The 19779-nt window shown below is 42.3% G+C and overlaps 2 protein-coding genes across 2 annotated transcripts in view; both read left to right on the top strand.

Moving 5' to 3' along the window:
- LOC135715010 (sodium-independent sulfate anion transporter-like) overlaps positions 1 to 19779 on the top strand; it is a 140629-nt gene that overhangs the window by 63031 nt on the left and 57819 nt on the right. The gene's annotated exons all lie outside the window — the stretch shown is intronic.
- The window catches only part of LOC135715011 (uncharacterized), a 42580-nt gene that overhangs the window by 22281 nt on the left and 520 nt on the right, over positions 1 to 19779 (top strand). The window contains exons 3-6 of the mRNA XM_065238420.1: positions 17569 to 17678; positions 18390 to 18966; positions 19029 to 19364; positions 19438 to 19752. Of these exons, the coding sequence (XP_065094492.1) occupies positions 17569 to 17678; positions 18390 to 18966; positions 19029 to 19364; positions 19438 to 19752 (1338 nt within the window). The remainder of the gene's footprint in view (positions 1 to 17568; positions 17679 to 18389; positions 18967 to 19028; positions 19365 to 19437; positions 19753 to 19779) is intronic.

Here is a 19779-nt window from a genome sequence, read left to right as displayed (position 1 = left end):
ACCGAATGCACCAAAAACAGCGAGACTGCGTTAACTCACATCACGATGCATCTGTTCCAAATTATCATTTTTATTATTAACTCCGGGCGCAACGAGGAATGCGTTTTATTTTTAAATATTCCCGCTTTTGAGCCAATATGTGAATGTGCATGCATGCAGCACACCAATATGTGCATTAGCATATTAAACACGTATACAAGTGCATATTCCTAAAATGTAACCCGAAATGACGACGATTCCCTGTCTAAAATTGGAGCACCTTCGGGCCTTGTGGGGCGCATTCACCATCATCAGAAGAAGCAGTGGAATTACCTCGTCTTCGATGATGCTCTTTATAATGAATGGATAGGCCCGTGGGTGGGAGAAGGGGAACATTTTGACGCGTTTTCGCGGGCGAGAGAGATTGGTTCACGTGCCGGTCGTTAGTGGAATGGCGCAAAAATCTAAAATCAAAACAGGAAATATTTTTCTTTTCCTCAAAACGGGGTTATTTTTTGTCTTGGTGCGGTGGAAATTTTGCGCGCTGCTTGATGATGATTGGCATGTTGACCAACATTGAACCGCAGGACACCGGAGCAGACAATAGCGCTGAACTCCACTCTGCCTAGTCAAGGTACGTCCTTGGCCAAATGTTTTTTTTTAGGATTTTTGTTTTGTTTCGTTAATTGTTTTGTATTCCCCACATTTCCACCTGTTCTTGCGTCTCGCATGTTACCGCTAAGACGACATCGTCCGCAAAGCCAACAATCTCGATACCTTTGGGCAGCTTGAGCTTCCGCAAGCCGTAGTACATGCCGTTCCAGAGCGTTGGTCCAAGGATGGGCCCTTGTGGAACTCCCGGCGTAAAGCTAATCGATCTCTGTCCCATAACTGTCTCGTAGACCAGAACCCGATTATGGATGGTACACTTCGCGAAGTTGTCGGCAAACACGATCTTGAATCTTCCCGGCACATCCCCACGTCCAGTCGCGATGTACAACTTTGGACCGGGAAGCTGCTTAAAATCGAGTTTGACGTATGTTTTATCATCGATCAAAGTGCAGCCCTTGTGTTTTGTCAAAACACGGTCGTGCTTTATGCGACTTGTATCCTTCCCTGGCAAGGATGTTCTGCACCGTTTGAAAGTTGACGTTGTACCTTCTGGCCACATCTTGGATCGAAAGACTGGGGTTTGCTTTAACGCAACTGCTGCGCAACTGACAATCTCTGGTTCCAGTTTTTTCGTAGGTCCACTGATTCCTTTCCACACTCAGGGTTTCCTTTTAGGTTTTGAGCACTCGACAAACTGTTGTTTTCGGCATCTTCAGCACTTTAGCCAGTTTGGAACCGGACCACTCCGGATTTTCCAGGTGTTTGTGCACAATATTTTTTCTTCTTTCGAGTTCCAATTGTCGTTATTTCTGAACGCGATCGACTACTTTGATCAAACTTGCACCAGTTGTTCTCTATAGATGTGTAAACAAACCACTGTCAAAGATTTTCGATTTCCAACACTAGAGGCGTGCTAGCGGTGTGCGAGGGGCGTATCAATTTACTTTTAGTCAGCCTTTACTTTATAAATATTGCCATAGAATACGGACACGGTGGCATCAATGGTAGGTAAGTTAAGTTATTGCACCCAATTCAACGCTGAGATGCTCTCATTAATAGCATCGAAATGACATCTTGTGAAATTTTACGCGTGCTGTTGGATACGATGACGGGTGGTCGCTCGAAAGGATATCAACTTTCAAAACTAACGGCTTATGATGGCGATCAACTTTCAAAAAAGGCAGATGGCGGCTCTAACAGCTCAATAGAATTTGAATCACTGACGAGCTCCAGATTAAGCATTGAGAGGCAAGAATCCTTGGACATCTTCAACGAAGTCCCAAGCGAGATTCGGCAGGTTGTTATCACCCATAACGACGTCAAAATCACAAGAAAGCAGCGAATGGAGCAAAGCATTCGTTTTAGTCCTCAAACCAAACGGACGTTTTGATAGTAGACGGTCAAATGAGCACGAGTGTTGACCAGAGCAGTAGAAGAGGTATTTGTTACGGTTGGCTCTAATTGATGTTCGACGCACCGGGATCTGCGTTCCTAAAATGTCGGGTCCTTGTATCAACCTTAAAAACTCCCGAAATTCGATTCCTTGTGGCCAAGATAAAGGAACCATAGCTTTTGACTTCGATTCGCGGCTGATTCTCACCTTGTATAATACAAAAGACAGTGACCGGCTTCTTGGTATCAGTGATTTCACAACAACTTCATCCACATTCAAAGATTTCTTGGCGAGTTTCTCGATGTCTGACTGTGAAACATCGAGTGAATTTTTTGGTTAGGTAGACCCAGAACGTTGATCACGGATCGATGCCACGTAGAATTTTGGCTGATTGATCAGATGAAGCGTCTTCGTCATCACGGTTTCTTTTTGGCATGTTGGATTTAACAAACTTGAAAGTCCGAGAAAGAGGAGATAGTAGCGCTGGAGAAAGCTTGTTAAACCCTCCTTGGATCTCCTGTCTAATATCGGCAATCAAGCTGGGCTTTATCTCACACTTCATTTCTTCACTTACTCTTTGGTTAGTATCGTTGAGTTTCATCGCAGCAGCATTTGTGGATGTCAGAGCGTTCTTATAACGAGCATTACTCATAATGTCGCGGCAGCCTTTACACATTCAGTAAATACCGGATTTTTCCAACCGTGCTTCTGTTATTTTTGCACAGCTGTAGTGAAAAACAGCCTTGTAGAAACCGCAGCAAACAACTTCTACAGCGGTCATGCAAGTTTTATCGGTACAGCTGGAAATGAACCACCAGTGGAGCAGAGTCGATGTTACAATAAGAGTCCCGCCAAGAGAAAATATTGCAAACAAGCAGCACTGTTTGTGATTTATTTTTCGTCAGAGTAAACGGCAATTAGATTTTTGGCGTTAGACTTTCATTCAGAAGTGAAAATTTTCATGTCGATAACGGAGCTTCTGGGAGACAAAAACCATTATAGAACCTGAAAAATGTTCTAACAAGCGCATGGTATAACTTATAAATACCACAATGTACTAAATAAAGCGAAGAAATGGGTTTCATCTAAAATTACTGAAATATTGTCAGTAATGAATGCAATACTTGTAGTTCACTAGCTGTGGGAACAGGAATATTTATTTACTTTGCTTGTTTGGTACCCCGCTTGACAGTTCGATTGGTACTTCTGGCTTCACTCTTGGCGGGACTCTTATTATAACATTGACTCTGCAGTGGAGATGCTCTTAATGTAGTCCAAGTTTTGACAAATAGATAGCGCCACCAGCAGTGTCGATGACGGAATAGTGAGCGTTGTCAGATTGTTTCAAAGCTTATCGGTATCGAAGGTATCAAAAAATCGGTATTTATCGGTATTTACTATTTAATTAATTTTATATTTTTGCCGTTTTTGAAAGCGAAAATTTTAACGATGGTAACGACTGGGACTTTAGGAGAATTGCTTTATTTAATGGCTTTCTCAGTCTTAAAACACTCTTTTTTTTATTTAATTTTTAAAATTATCGTTGTCCTCAAGTGGTGATCAAAATTGTGATTAAGTAGTTTTTTCCATTTAATATTATTAAATGAACAAAAATATGGAAAATCAGCCACAACAACGATTTAACTATTGACAACTTTGACGAACAATATTTTCCCTTTAAAAAGGCCACAGCCCATCGCCGAAATGTCGGGCAGATTATATCGTAGTCGCTGCAGTGTTTTAAGACTGAGAAAGCCGTTAATGAAAGCGAAATTTTAGCTTTTGAACTATGATCGGAAAATTCCGGATGAAACTCCGGGGAATGTTTGAATTAGCTTCTGAACCAAGCTGCAAAAAAAATCCAGGGAAAGACGAAAGAAGCTCTCTTCGATGAAGTTCGAGGAAAGTTATAAGAAAAGTTGAAAAAACATCCGGGAAATTTCCACAACACGATTTGAAAAACTTGTGGCGATAATTTAAATAAACTATCGGAAAAAAAGTGGATGTCACATCCAAAGGAAACCAGAAAATTTCGGAAATCTAAAGTAAATTTCCAGAAGTAGCCAATTCCAGGGAAAGCCAGAAGAAGCTTGGAAAAACCTTCCAATAGAAGTCGAACAAAAAACCTTTGGCTTATGATCAAACTTCCAGAAGAAGACGAAAGAAATTTCTGGGAGAATTAATTGAACTTCCTGGAGAATACGAAAGAAACTTCCTGGAGACGCTGGCAGAAACTTCCTTAGGTAGATTGGAAGAAACATCGGTCGGAAGACGGAAGCCAGAGCGCTTACGGAACAGTTGAAAAAAAAAACAAGTACATAATTCATAAAACATCGCTGAAGACTCCGCAATTTCCCTGAAGTTTCCGGAACATTCCTTAGCTGCACTTAGGAATATTGCATAATTCCTAGAAATTCCAAAAATTTCTTGTAATTTTCCTAAAATTAGGGGCTGTTTTGGAGTTCTCTGGTCATCCTCGAAGCGCTCGGAATTTCCCTGATTATAATGAGACTACCGGAATATCTCAAATCATCTTTGAAGGTCTCTGGACTTTCTTGGAGATTACGAAATCTCTTAAGTGCTCTCATAATTTTCTTGAATTTATTGTAACGTCAACATTGAAGTTCTCTGATCTACCCGATTTTTTGAATTTTAAAAATTTATCGACTCTGGCATTGAAAAGCATAGAACTTCCCAAAAAAAATTCTCACAATGTTCTAATGTTCATGTAACTTCCATTACGTTTAGTAAATTTGCCCCTCAGGACATTGCTGAACTTTTTCGGAAATTGCCTGAGTTTCTCGGAACTGCTTTATAATTTCAGCAATTTCATTGAAATTAATTGATCTGTCCTGATGTTCTCTGAGCTTCACTAAAGTTCCTGAAAACCACGAGGAAAACCATTGAATTTCCTTGAAATTCTTTAGACTTGTGAAGTTTCCAAAATATTTATGATGTTTCCTTAAGTTCACTAGAGTTCGCTGGACTTTTTTGAAATTTCCGGGTTTTCGAATTTTAACAGAAGTAAATGAAACTGTTTTTAATTTATCGAAAGTTACACAAAATCCATCGGTGTACCCCCATGTTTGTCTTTTTCATCAGAGTGTCGCCTAGTTCGAGATCAAGAGCACATTGCTCTCCAAACCTTATGTTCACAATCCCTACCCTGCCATCCATTTGTCACAATTTGTTACCCCTAACCTCGAGATAGCTGCGAGTAATCGGCCCCCGCTTTACTAACGTTAGTTTTAAGTAATGTTGTTGTCTAAACAATGAATATCGGCTCCGCAAAGCTACAACAAATGAGCCTGGAAAAATAAACGAATTATTAAAAAAAAGTTACACAAAACTCTGGACTTTTTGAAGATCTTCTTAAATGTTCCTGCAGTAAAATCTGATAGCATCCTTGAAGTTCCATGAATGTTGAAAAAACTGGCAGGAGAAGATGAAAGAATCATTCAAGCGAAGGCTGAAGAAGCATCCAAGGCAAGGTAGAAGAAAATTCCAGGTAAAGTTGGATGAAACGTCAGGAAGTTTAAAAATGAATAAAAACTTCCGGAAGTTAAATAATGATTTCCTAGGAATTACCGGAAAGAGCCATAGACTATTTCTCGATTGATGGGTAGCCAAAAACGGTGAGGACATGCAAACATTAGCCGAAAGAGTATCAAGCATAAGACATTTTTAGAGATGATTGTTTAGAATTGTGAAGGCTCAAAAAATATGAGGTATTCAAAAAGATACAAGTCTCTCACAAAAATTTTCGCCGAAATTCAAGCGTGGCAGGCAATACTAAATTTGATTATTTGAAAAATAAATCGGTATAAATCGGTATAAAATCTCAAAAATCGGTATTTTGAGGAACCTTATCTGTATATCGGTATCTAGTTCGGAAATCGGTATAAAAACCGATAAATCGGTATATCTGGCAACGCTGAGTGAAACTGACGGATGGTACACACGCTATTTCAAAACTACCCAAATTTGGGTAGAATCTACTCAGATCGGTCAAAACTGAACCTACCCAAAAATGGGTAAACTATGTTGGGAGTGACAAGTTGACAAATGGACAACATCGACATGAATCCGATCGGCTTTGTTCATTTGTCAACTTGTAACTTTCAAGATAGTTTACCCATTTTTACGAGCATTTTTGGGTAGGTTCAGTTTTGACCAACTCGGGGGCAACTTGACAGCATATGACGAATCCAACTTAAACTAATGCGCGCCTGGTGACGGGAATAAGCACTATCCGATGGTGATCAGCTAGTGACAGCCCTTGGAAATTTCATTATTTTTATGGAAATTTGTTAAATTACAATGCTAGTTCGTGTAAATATGCTATTAAAATGAATGAATCTTGTACAAAACCTAAAAAACTATTGTGATTTGTGTCGATACTAAAATAAAAATCACTAGTTTTCAAATAAAATTTAAAAAACATGCTAAGGTTACGAACATGGTTATGTTAACAGCCATACCACATCGATTAATGTTGATATGGAGACGCCCTAATAAAAATGTTATGGTTAATTTGCTTAACGACGTGTTCAAGGTATCATCCAAACCATTTGTGGAATAGTTCAATGATTTGGGTTATCGTTCGTTTATGGTATTTTTTTATTAGGGCGTGACCAACCAAACTAAATAAAAATAGAAGAACCCCTTTGTAAAATTATTTCAATGCAGGCACCCGATGCTGGTTGTTACGGTAGGATTGTATTCGGATACGATTTGTAACCATCGATTGAAGCATGCAGGGAGTTAGTTGGTTTTATTATGTTTGTTCTACGATTTCAATGCTAAAGGGTGTCCACGATGAAATTGCCACACTATGAAATTGCTCTAACTTTTTAACCGTTGGGTAGAATTTAATGAAAATTTGGGTGGATTTAAAGTCCTGTGATCAAAACTCGCGGAAATGGAGTCGAAAGAACAGCTCGTGCGTGATAAAATCTTGCGCATTAAACACGAGAACAAGGATCTCTCGCATCGTTCCATCGCTAAAACGTTGGGAATCGCGAATTCCTCGGTGTCGCGAGCGATTAAGCGGTTCGAGGAACGGTTGACCACCGATCGGAAGCCCAGAAGTGAAGGAAAAAGTATTCCGTACAACACCAAAAATCACAACCACGTAGTTGGGGCCTTCAACCGAAATCCGAACGCCTCCGTTAAGGATGTGGCTAAGAAGCTGCACCTAAGCCGAAGTTTTGTCCAGAAGGCCAAAACTAAGGCTGGGCTTCGAACGTTCAAGGTACAAAAGGCCCCTAATCGCGACGAGAAGCAGAACAAGTCCGCCAAAACCCGTGCCAGGAAGTTGTACCTCAACATGCTGACGAAAGTTGAATGCTGCATCATGGACGACGAAAGGCCGACTTCAAACAGATCCCCGGCAACCTGTTTTTTCACGGCCAAGGATAAGTTCAGCGTTCCGGAGCATGTCCGCACTCAGAAGATGTCCAAATTTGCGAAGAAATTCCTGGTTTGGCAAGCCATCTGCACGTGCGGAAAGCGGAGTGCACCTTTCGTGACCCAGGACACGATGAACGGACAGGTGTACATAAAAGAGTGCCTCCAGAAGCGGCTGCTTCCTCTCCTGAAGGCCCACAACGTCCCAACAATCTTCTGGCCGGTTTTTGGCCTCATGCCACTACTCCAAGGACGTGCTGAAGTGGTATGCGGACAATAAGGTCAATTTCGTGCCGAAAATGTTCAACCCTCCCAACACTCCGGAGCTCCGCCCCATCGAGAAGTACTGGGCGATTATGAAGCAGCACCTTCTTAAACGACCTAAGGTAGACAGTCGAGGAACTGAAGAAAGTATGGGTTTACATGCAAAAAACGATTGATTCACAGGTTGTGCAGAATCTTATGGCCGGGGTTAAGGCCAAGGTGCGGGCATTTGCGTATGGACTGTAAATAAAATACGAGTAAAATGGTAAAATGAAGTTTAATAGTTATTTCTCAATCCCTGAAAATTTGATGGCAATCGGATGAAAACTCGAATTTTGCGAATCAATTTTGTGTGTGGCAATTTCATCGTGGACACCCTTTAAAGCAAGGTCTGTTTAATCCAGATTATGCGACCTTAGGCCTTCAAGGTTTGAGATTAATTGCATCTGGAATATCAATCAACTTATCGGAGCACGATATCAAGACATTAGAAGAGCGCACACGAAACCAGTCAAACTGTACTCTGTGGTACTGGGTTAGCACTGGTCGAATAACAGCTTCAATAATGAAGCAATGTGTGAAAAGTTCAATTGACGCTCCACCAGCAAAAGAGATTCTACTTCGGAAGGTTTGTTATCCACAGCAATCTACCTTCTCTTGTGCTGCAAAATCTTACGGAAAGTTGCATGAAGAGAAAGCCACAGAAAGCTGAGACGCATTTTCGGGAATCACTATGGAGTTATGTTTCAGAATGATTGTGGCCTCTTCATCCACAAAGATCATCCATGTATAGGAGCATCCCCAAATTGCTTGGTGATTTGCGATTTCTGTGAAAAATGCTGTATGGAGATCAAATGTCCGTATAGATTAAGTTCTGATTGTGGCCTAAACGAACAGCTTAAAATATACGATTTGGTTTAGACTGACCACCCTTTCATCAAACTAAATTCTTCAACCGGAAATTTTGAGATGGAGCAAAAACATGATTATTACTATCAAATTCAAACCCAAATATTTTGCACCAACGCTCATGATGGCATGTTTTTCATTTGGAGTGCTAAAGAATAAAAAATGATAATAATACAGAAGAATGAGGAACTATGGAACAAGGCTTCAACCCATCTCAGTAAATTGCCATCTGTCTTGGGGAATTGGTAGGGTAAACGCTCCTATAGTTGCTGTACGTTAGAAGCGTTAGGTTCCTATAGTTGTGTATGGAGACTCCATACACAACTATAGGAACCAAACGCTTCTAACGTACCGCAACTATTGGAGCGTTTCCCCTATAGCTGAACATAATCAAATCTGGCTAATCCACATTTTGTAACACAGCAACGCCGAGTATCTCTACAGCAATATTTAAAAAATTAAAATTAAATTTCAACACATAGGGTAAATTATGGCTTCGGCACCCATTGACTGTTTTCGGCAACCGAAATTGAAACGTTAATTTCACTGTATTTTCCCATCAAAACTCTTCGCTGAATGTATTAAGCCGATTCCTTACCTTTTCAGCTTCAATCTGATTACATTTATACGATTGTGCAATCCTGTTATGCCATATTTTTCTTTAAATTAAATATACACCCTACAAAATACGGCTGATTTCGAGTTGCCGATAATAGAACAGCTGGTTAACACGCAGTTCAAATGGAAAGGGTGCCGAAGAAAAAGAGACTGCCGACAATAGTCACACTCACCTGAGAAGTTTGGAGTGTTGTAAAAACATGTTCAACCCGTTTTGATCAATTCTGTCGATTGGAATTGGTAGAACAGCAAGCAGCAGATAAATGTCAACAAACAAACCTGTCATGTATGTGTGTGACGCTGAGAAATCGCTAATAGAAGTTCGTACGCTGCTTAGACTGACGAGAATACGTAAATTCCCCTATTTTGAACTTTACCACTTGCGCGTAGCCATTTTTTTCTAATTACAGTTGTCAAAATTCTGTTTAAAACTTGCTTTGATGAAACGGGCAACTAAAAAAATGTCCGCCACCTAGCTGTCATGATTACTTAGGTTTAGCCAAAAAAAAAGTAAATATTATTGATGAGTGCACTGAAGAATTATGCCTTACCTCTCAGCGATGAATACTGTAAACAGCGCAGGCGATCGAGCTATGATGATGAAATTGAGCGACAACCAGTTGGAATGCTGGAATAACTACCCCATTTCCGGCCTATTAAGCACAACCCGCACTTAGTCTTTCTTAATCTAGCGCTGTTTAGCACCAAACGGAATGTTATTATTACTGATGGCTTCCAAATTTATTTACCTTTCCGTGTGTACCGTAAGATTTGATGAAGGGATCGACCAATCGTTGAGATATTGTCAAAAGTCGAACACTGCTTCTTGACGCCAAACTCAGCCTACTGATTCTAAACTCGGCCTATCGGATGAAGATAAAAAATGGATTCGGTCAGAGCGCTTCTTTTGTTTTTGGGAATAATGGGTGCAAACCTTCACATCACGCGTTCTCATTGACTTCGTTCCGTAGCTTATTAACTAAAGTATCGTACCAAACGCATAATTGACTTGTTAACTCTGAAATTATGGATTTATTTGAAGTTTTCTGCTTGATAGGCCCAAAATGGGCGATTAGGCCGAAGTAGTTCTCTACCCTACACACTTGTAAAAGTTGATGTAAATTTAGGTGCTCTGAGACTGACATATACGAGCGTCAATTTTGACATAAAATTGAGTCATAACAGACGCAAAATTCAACTCAATCAAACGTACTTTCGAACTTTTCAGTCTCGGAGCACTTAATTTTACATGAAATCTCGCGTAACATTTGAAAAGGGCCTATGTACAAAATGTAAACAATCCAGAAAATGAATTGTAAATTTTTCCGCCAGTATTTAATTCCTATATAAATAAATTGAAGTATTTTAGGCATTTATATTGTTCACAATAACAATAGTAACTATATCTCAGTACACAACATCCAAAACATGCGAAACGTTTTCAAAAATACATGAAAATCGATAAAAATTTAATATCACAGTAATAAGCCTTTTTGTGAATCTTTAAATGGTTAGGCCCTTTTTGTTAAGCCGTTGTGCTTGTCATCATAAATTGTATGCCCTTTGCTAAGCCTTTTCTTAACGTCAAATAAATCATCGGCCCTGCCTCAAGCAGTAGGGCCTAGCTTTGATTTGAAATTTTTCAATCATCGGCCCTTCTACGTCGCTAGGCTTATGAATGGAACCTCATCGAACGAAAAAAAAATATATGTTAGGCCCGAGGTTAGGCCGTTTTAGCATGAATGATTGGAAAAATTTCGTGGATCGGCCGTTTTTAAAATCAAGTTATTTTTAATGATTTTTATCGATAATGCGGAACATTCCTATACGACTGGTAGCTAATTACCAGTGCTACAGAATGGTATCAAAAATCGGTTTGTTTACATTTTGATCATAGGCCCTTTTCAAATGTTACGCGAGAAATGTTTGTTTACGTCTCATCCTTTATGTCAAAGATGGATTCCGTCACGTGTAAAATTAAGTATTTCTAAAGGGCCACCCACATTAGATCCGTTTGCGTTGCGTTGACGTAAATTTGACAGTTAGATAATAGATTCAGCTGTCACTTTGCCGCAACGCGTCCGATCCGGATCTAATGTGCGTGGGCCTTAAGTGTGTACTTTATTACGCTTTCCACGTACAGATAGATTTGGTAAGTATACAGTATAGTCAGCGTGATCTTCAAGCAGGAAAACTGCGACGAGACTTACGCGGGAACGGCAAAGCGGTGGCGTATTGTTGATGTGCGAAGTAGGTGGAGAGCGGCGAGGTGAGAAATATGAATGGAGGCGGTGGTGGCGATTTATCGTCCCTAACCACCCTCAACCCAACTCAGAATTTCTCAAAAATCTTTAATCCTACCTGGCTAGATTTGATGGAAAACAGGTGCAAGTGGGTTAGATGACGCTAGCTGACGGAGCAGCTTTCGGCAATTACGGGCACGTTTGCAGCGATGAGAAAACAAATTTAATGCATGTCAACACAAAAATCACAAGTACAGCATAAAACAGTGAAACAGTTAGTAACGACAGCCAACCAGCCGGCGCCGGTGGTGTAGTGGTAAGCGTGACTGCTTTCTCACCCCAATGGGTCTGGGTTCAATCCCAGCTGAAGGTCGGTGGGATTTTTCTGAGGCATAAAAATCTCTGGTCATGTCTTCCTTCGGAAGGGAAGTAAAGCCGTTGGTCCCGGCCCATGTGTGTTGAATGGGTGCGATATCCTAGGCAGGTGTGGTAGCTGCACATTCGATTGCCGTCAATGGAGGGCAATCGATGTCCGTCGGTGATTGGCACTAGATTGATTTAATGAAAATTTCCATATTTTATCCATTGGCAGAAGAACAAGCACTTGGTAAGTGAAAATAAGATCTGTATTCAAGGAGTAGGTCACTCCGTACACCAATCTTGGGTCATCTTTTTGTCAGTTTGCCGCAGGTGTGACGATTGTGCCGATCATAGAGCAAGCTGGGATTGTTTGTAAAATACCCAACCTGGCATTTCTGATACCTTGAATGTTTTGGTTTGAAATTGCAAGGATAAATCGGATTGAGAATGATCCGGGAAGTGGCGGGTGTGCGAAATTTTGGTGTTTTGTGTTCATATGATACTAAAAGTCCTCTGTTTTAGGGTTTTATAATACCCTCAAAGGCAGACTAGAAACCTAGCATTTCGTGATGTGAAAAGCAACGGTCTATCAGCGGCCGGAAAGAGTTGGAACCGTTGGGGAACATTGTTGGATAACGACTATAGAGAATGATTAATATGGCTTCTGTACTTTGTTTTGTGTGAGCTGCAGCGTTATTTGAATTAAGGGTACTAATGGGGTCTGATTAACTGCCATTTCTCTTGAGTCCACTCTAGAATCTAAATTTTGGATTCAAATCTATATGTGAACCGAGAAGTTAACTACGGATCTGAGTTCCTCTGGTATATTCAATTAGAAGATGTTTCTGAATATACAGTCAAACAGCACGTAATGTTGTGAACACCTTCAATAGCAGTTGTGTAGCAGTGCTCCCATTTTATTTACAACAATCCAATGCCTACGAGATTGTGCCGAAGATGTGCCGATGGATATGCCCAAGCTGTTCCGAATCTAATTTTGGCACAATGTGCTGAGTGACTTACCCCTTGACTGTATTATTAACTTAGCATGTGGTCAAAGCATACAATTCCAGAAAAAAAAACTGAGAAAAGTCAGTCCAACACTTATAAAAGAATGTGCAGACAACCCATTCGGTTTTCAAAGATAATGTCAAAGGCGTTAATATTTAAACAATGATGTGAGTAGAAAAATCCATCCAGTATTTCCGGAGAACTTTGATATTTGGGCGTATTTTGTAATTTTTTTATTTCGCGCGAATAAAAGGACAATCCCGCGAACAAACTATACCAGATGATAGAGAAACCAGTCATCTACCTGTTTGTGTTGTTAGTTTTTGAGATTGAGATTTAATTCGCGAGAAATCGTCAAATGACGTGTTTGTTTACAAAATCATGATTAATCATGCGCTACAGTCTGAAACAACTGGTCTCGCTCACTCACTTATCAAACAGCGCTAAGGTAGATCACCTATCTTGCTCTTGCCCTTAGCCTGTTAGCTGGCGTAGCAATGTAGTAGTGCGGTTCAGTGTTTCACTGTACTCGCTTTTTCCTGTAGCGCTTCGGTTTACAACCGGACTCGCTTGTGCTCTGCAGCTCCTTAGCTGGACTTGCTTCATCATAGTTAATTTATGTTTCCACAGGTGTATCTGTAAACACAATTCATTAAATTACCTCTACGTACCGTATCCAAGGAAAATTATCCTCGAATATCTCCTGTCACCGATCTTTTTAAAAAATGGTACCGGCTGCGCCAAATTGTAGAATCGCCCGATGCCTCTTGGTTCGTTATGCTTCAACCAGCTGCTGCCGTCCACCTCCAGTGATATTCGTATCGCAACTAACTTGATACCGCTTGTGATCATCCTCTCGTGCCTATTGTTCTCCAATACTACCAGACGTATACAGGGATGTATTCTAGTCCAACCATACAGAGGCGTATAACGCATAATATTACTGAACTCTACAGATAGGTTCTAGTAGATACTAGATGTGTTCCGAAAAGAAAATCTGTCTGTTGATTAAACTTCTCTGAAATTCTCGGAATTTACTCCAATCCCTATTAGGTTCCTACAAATTTCGTAAACTGCCCTAAAATTAATGGAATTGTAATAACGATCCCAATAAGTTCTTTGAACTTTTGCGAAGTTTCCAAAAAACTGCAAGGGACAGCCCTAAGGGGTTGTACGCAATGGTGACGTAGGACTACGTGGTCTTATTTAATAAATGTTATTTGTTAACTGCAGCAGGAGCTAGTTTCCATTTTTCGAAAGCTGAAAATCATGTCCCACCCATTTAGGGTATTTTATCATACACTTCATCTGCTACAACCGGTAGAATATCAGTGTCCACCCGGCTAAAGCTACTTCCCTTTTTAGTTTTTCTCGTTAAACTCCTTCTCTCAACAAGTTGGTAAATCTTAGCCTTTAGCAGAAAGACGCTTAACACTTTTTTCAGCGAATTTATGATTCTGTTCCACGTCATGGTTCTTCTCTATGCCTGTTCAGATAAATTAGTACTATTATTTATTTTCTCTACTGCCCTAAATCAAACGAGTAGAAATAAGAAGGGATGTCGGTTACGCGCTCGATTAATTGGACTTTTAGACATCCCTAGAAAATAGTGTAATTTCATATTTTTTGGTGGTCCTTCGAAAATTTCGAACAACAGAATTGCAACCAGCAAGTATAACCCAAGAGCCAAAAGCGGTGTGATGCTAGTTTTCATTGCTATGACGACGACTGAATTAAGGGGCTTAGAAGCAGAGGGGTGAAAGTCAATTCTCTTTATCGATTTCCTCTTTTGATGACCACTAACCTATTTCGCACAATTTCTGCTATGCTGATTCTCTGATGACTGTGTTGGGGAAGCAGCATATCCATGTACAAAATTGGTGGATTTGTTAGTTATTTCGACGTTTTTGAACAATGCTTGACTTTTACCACTTTAGTTTCTGATCGGATGCTGATAAAATTATTGAATTTGGTCCAGGGCCAGCTGAGCTATGAACGTTCAAAATCTTTCATAATTTCGTTACATGTTCCATTTTCGGTTTTCACAAAGTGTACTGGTCCTTCGAACCGGATTAGCGAACATTTAGCCGCGAACCACGTATTCTGTGACCGCTAGTGCCCTTGAATTGGCCCCGTCGCCGCCCTACAGGCCCCGAGTGCTTCTGCCGATCGGTACCTCAGTGGAGCAGAAAACAAAAGGTGTGAGCAGTGTTTAAAGAAAGTGACTGTTTGGACAATAAGTGCGCGAAATCCACAAAGATGGATGAACTCGTTCGCGAACGAAAATCACTCGAACCGTGATTAAAACGCATTTCGGATACAGTGGACAAAATAAGGCTAGAAGCGGTTGAAGAAGTCGATATTCAAATCGAGCTGGACGTTTTGAGTAAGGTGTGGGCAGCCTTTTGTGCAGTGTATAAGAAGATTTTGGATGTGAGTGAGGACGGCAAAGCCTATGATGATGCGGTGCAACGTCAGGGGAAATTTGAAGCGTGCTACATCGCACTGAAGAACCTCCCACAACCCACCATGATGTGGAGAGCGAGCGGTTATGAAGAGCCATTGCACCCGTCATTCGATATTGACTTCGCTCATTCTTCTCCACGAACACCAAGAACATCTACACTGTGGATCTCAGTTGTTACTTGCAGCTTCAAGGACAAGGATCTGGATACTACGAGGTAGCAGCGCTACCCGCAAAGTATGCCGTGATTGTATAACGTGCTATCGAGCTCGACCAGCACGTGTAACACAGCAAATGGGACAGCTACCAGGAGACCGTTTGAAGCCACTTCCATCATTTTCCATCATGGGCGTCGTCTACGCCGGTCCAGTGAACATCGTCGGGCGAAGAATTCGTGGAGCAGTACCGTCAAAAGGTTACATCGCCCTGTTCGTTTGCCTTGGAGCGAGAGCTGTGCATCTGGAAGCAGTCTTCATTTCTCGCCGCCTTCACACGGTTCACCAGTCGGTACGGCGTACCCTACATGATGTACTCCGACAACGCTACGAATCTACGAAGAGCAGCGAGAACACTACGGGAACTCTACCAGCAGATACATGCCACCGAACACAGCGACGAGGTCAACGACTTCCTGACCAACAGACGGGTGCAATAGCTCTTCATACCCGCTCGCTCTCCACACCATGGTGGGTTGTGGGAGGCTGGTATCAAAGTTGCGAAGAGATTTCTTAGTAAAATTGGAGGTAATTATAACTACACTTTTGAAGAATTAAGCACTCTTCTCGCTCGGGTAGCTGCTTGTATGAACTCGCGGTTCTCTACCGATCTACAACCCCTTACGCCCGCACACTTCTTAATCGGGCGATCTCTTGACGCTCTCCCGGAGGTCAACCATTTGGAACAACAGATAGGATCACTGTCAATGTGGACCGAGCTCGGTTGAAGCCCAAGTACGTGCTATCGCTTCAACGGCTAGCAAAATGGCAAGCATCATCCCCTAATGTCGCAGAAGGTGATTTTGTACTCCTTGTCGATGACAACGAAAAATCGCAGCAGTGGCCCCTTTTCCCGGGGAACGATGGACTCGTCAGGGTTGTCTCGGTCAAGACAGCCAAGGGTGTTTTTCGGAGAGACGTCAGGAAGCTTCGACGATTCCCAATCGACAGCGACGAGTACGTTCCAGGAAGACATGGGTCGGAAATTCCTACTCGTAATTTGGTGGGCGGATTATGCTGGGGCGAGAATAAGAAGCGCTACCCTACTCGTTGCAACCGAGGGCGCACACGGACGGCATCAACCAAATAACACCTAATTGGCACTACAGTAATATTTGTGTATCTCTCCTTTACTGTATTCTAAAGGGAATGTTATGGGCCTTCTACGTTTTATTCGAATGGGTATATAAACCCCACACTGATTAGAAAATAAATATCAAGTATTGAATTGTTAGAAGTAGCCTACGTTGTTTTAATTTATCCCGTATCCCGAAAGTTTGCCGATAGTTTGTCCGCCTCGCCGTGTGATTTTACGCGCTGTTTTTTGGACCTCACGCTAACATGTACCCCCATATAGAAATCACAGACGTAGTCCTACGTCAAAATTTCTAAGTTCTTTAAAATTCCCTGGAAGCCTAATCACTGAAATTTAGGAAACTTTCTGAATGTTTCCATTGTTTTCCTAACACTAGTGGAACTGTCCTTAACTTTGCCAACAAAACCGTTCCCATTCTTTTACCACTCCCTGTATTATGATCCAACGTTCCTGCGAGTTTTTCCCGTGTGTTTTCCGCCTCCTTTGCTGCCTCCTGTTGGGTCACAATGTCTGGCGTGTGAAAATGTTCACATGATGACCGTCGTCGTTGCCGTCAACGGTCGGAGAGGGAGCGAGAGAGAGAACGAGAAAGAGAAAAAGAGAGAGCAAGCGAATGAAAATGAGATCGTGCCGAGAAAAAGAAGAGAGCACCGTCCCATGCCTACCATATGCGACTGCAAATATATGATCACAAACGATCGCAGTCGGGGCAGTTGGATCGCATTCTCTCGCAGTGCTACTTAGTTAGTTCTACTCGCTTGCGGCGGTGCTCACCATAGGAGGATTCTAACCATTCAGGAAAAAAGGAAAACGTGTGTGTGTCTTTCGGTGCAAAAGGATTTTCTTCCTTCTCCGGACCGGTGCGTTGTGCGTTCACTAGTAATTCTCCAATTTGATTGGATGTTTTTGCAAAGAAATGATCTTACCTCTCTCAGACCGTAGTTTTGTCCGGAATGATACTAACGAAAAATTTCCCCTTTTTGTTCTCATTTCAGGGTACTACAGTGCTCCATGAACCGTTCCGAAAGGAAGTGATCGGTCAGACGTTTATCCCGCAAACCTTGCTCACGGATTACCTTCGTGACTTGGCGGAAAGTACCTTCAGGTAAGTGCGTAGGTGCGACGACCTAGTTCGATACATTTTCTTCCCATTTTGGTCCTCGCAGTTGATTGATGACCATTTAACCTAATTTGGGTCCCACCTACTCAACACAAGACGTTACCTACGTGAATGTGCGTGTGTGTGTGTGTACTTAAAGTGTGAATGTGTGAGGGTGTCGAGGAAAATCTGCCGGGTGTTTAAAAATAACCCATCGAGTGGCGGAAAATGGAGGAGTCCCGTCATACATTGTGTCGTGTTGGTATTCGAATCAGTGGTGCGTCGGGTGAGTTCACCACTCCGTGTATTGGTGAGTGAGTGGCGCAGCACAAGCGAGGAAAACTTGTGGTTTTGTGCGATTCTTTTCCACCGTCTTCGACGGTTGTTTTTCACAAAATTAGGCAAGGTTTTTTGGCCTGAAGCAGCACTAAAAATAAAATCGAAGAGGTTTTAGGCCTAACGTAGCTGCAAGCTGGTACTGCGATTGTGTGATTGTGCGAAGGCGTTAATACCATCGTCATCATCGGGATGGGATGCATTTTCTCTACGCTAGATTGCAATTCAGTTTCGAGCGGATGCAATTGTTGATGGCAGTTGGACACGGATGGGATCGCATATGTTTGTGCAGACATTTTGTGGACGTGTTTATATTTACGTGGCAATTTAAAGTTACAGCTCAAACTGACCATTTCTTTCCATTCTCGCTATCATCCACAGGGGCAGCAATTACAGCCTTCTGAGTCACAACTGCAACACCTTCAGTGAAGACCTGTGCCAGTTTCTGTGCGGCATCGGCATACCAAAGTACATCCTAGACCTACCGACGGAATTTCTATCCACTCCGTTGGGTCAAACTCTAGCCCCGTTGATTGCCAGTCTCGATTCGGGTGGTGATCCGACGGCCAACTTCCAACACGAGTCGGATTTCCTTAGGTCGGGGCGCGAAAGCAGTCCAGGATTCGATCAGCTGAACAACCAAATCGAACAGGCCCGGCAGCAGTCGCTGGAGTTGAACGAACGGCGGAACAAGATCCGTGACAAGATCGACAAGAAGAGCAAAAAGAAGGAGAAGAAGTCCAAAAAGGATCGCAGCTCGGGTGACAGTGATCAGAACTCTACCGGGATGTCTGAGGGTGAAGCGGAATCGATGAACGGCGTCAACGGTGTCAATGGATCCATTCCACCGGAGATGCTGCCTTCGGAGAAGGTCCTGAAGGAAGAGGAAGCCGAACGGTTGGCGGAGGAGGAGCGGAAGAAGAACCGTGAGCCACCAATTATCTTCAAAGAAGTAGATGTAAGGGCTTGGCAGTTCGCCACTGACTATCCGGAGTCATAATAATTTCCTTGTTCTTTCAGCCAAAAGTTGAATTGGAATGTTTGGTCAATCTGGTCGATGGAAAGCTCTCTGAAGAGGAGCAAGTGGCAGTAGACGAGCTTCATCAGTATCTCCTGCTGGGAGAAGGCGCGTGGGCGTTGGGTGATGGCTTCCTGGTATTCGTCGGACGCATGTTCCGTGATAGTTCGCTGTCGACCGAAGTTCGAGTCCACTTGCTTCGTGCCATGGCCAACGCTGCCCTGAAGGACGACATCATTCTACTGCTGCACCAGGACAGACGGGAACACGTGCTGATGAACTTTGCCCAGGACATTGACAAACACACTCCAGAGGAGCAACAGGCGATGGCTCTTTTTGTAAGTTTTGATTGGTTCTCGAAACAGATCACGGCACTCTTTTCCTAACACCCCTCCTCTTAACAAATTCCAGATGTGCAATCTTTTTGAAAACGACAACGCTTCCGAATGGCTGCTGTACATCTCCGAGTGGCAGTACAATAACCAATCGATATCGAACATCCGCGCCACTACCAAGGTCGCCGTACACTGTCTGCTGTCGGCCTGTCCCCGACTGAAGGACATCGGCACCGCGCTGGTCCACAATCTAGCATGTAAGGAAGTCAAAACTGTGGTCTTCGACGACGTGGCGGTGGAGATCTCGATGGCACTGTTGCAGTTCTTCAACTCGGAACCATCGGAGGAGCACCTCTTCCGGACGATGAAAGCCCTGGCCAAGTTTGTCAATGTAAGTCACTCGATCGCAAGCCATCTC

This window comes from Ochlerotatus camptorhynchus, unplaced genomic scaffold, assembly GCF_037179485.1.
Source record: "Ochlerotatus camptorhynchus isolate MF236.1 unplaced genomic scaffold, CSIRO-AGI_Acam_v1.1 ptg000778l, whole genome shotgun sequence".
NCBI lineage: Eukaryota > Metazoa > Arthropoda > Insecta > Diptera > Culicidae > Ochlerotatus > Ochlerotatus camptorhynchus.
Note: the sequence above shows the minus strand (reverse complement) of the source record. Positions and strands in the feature narration are given on the sequence as shown.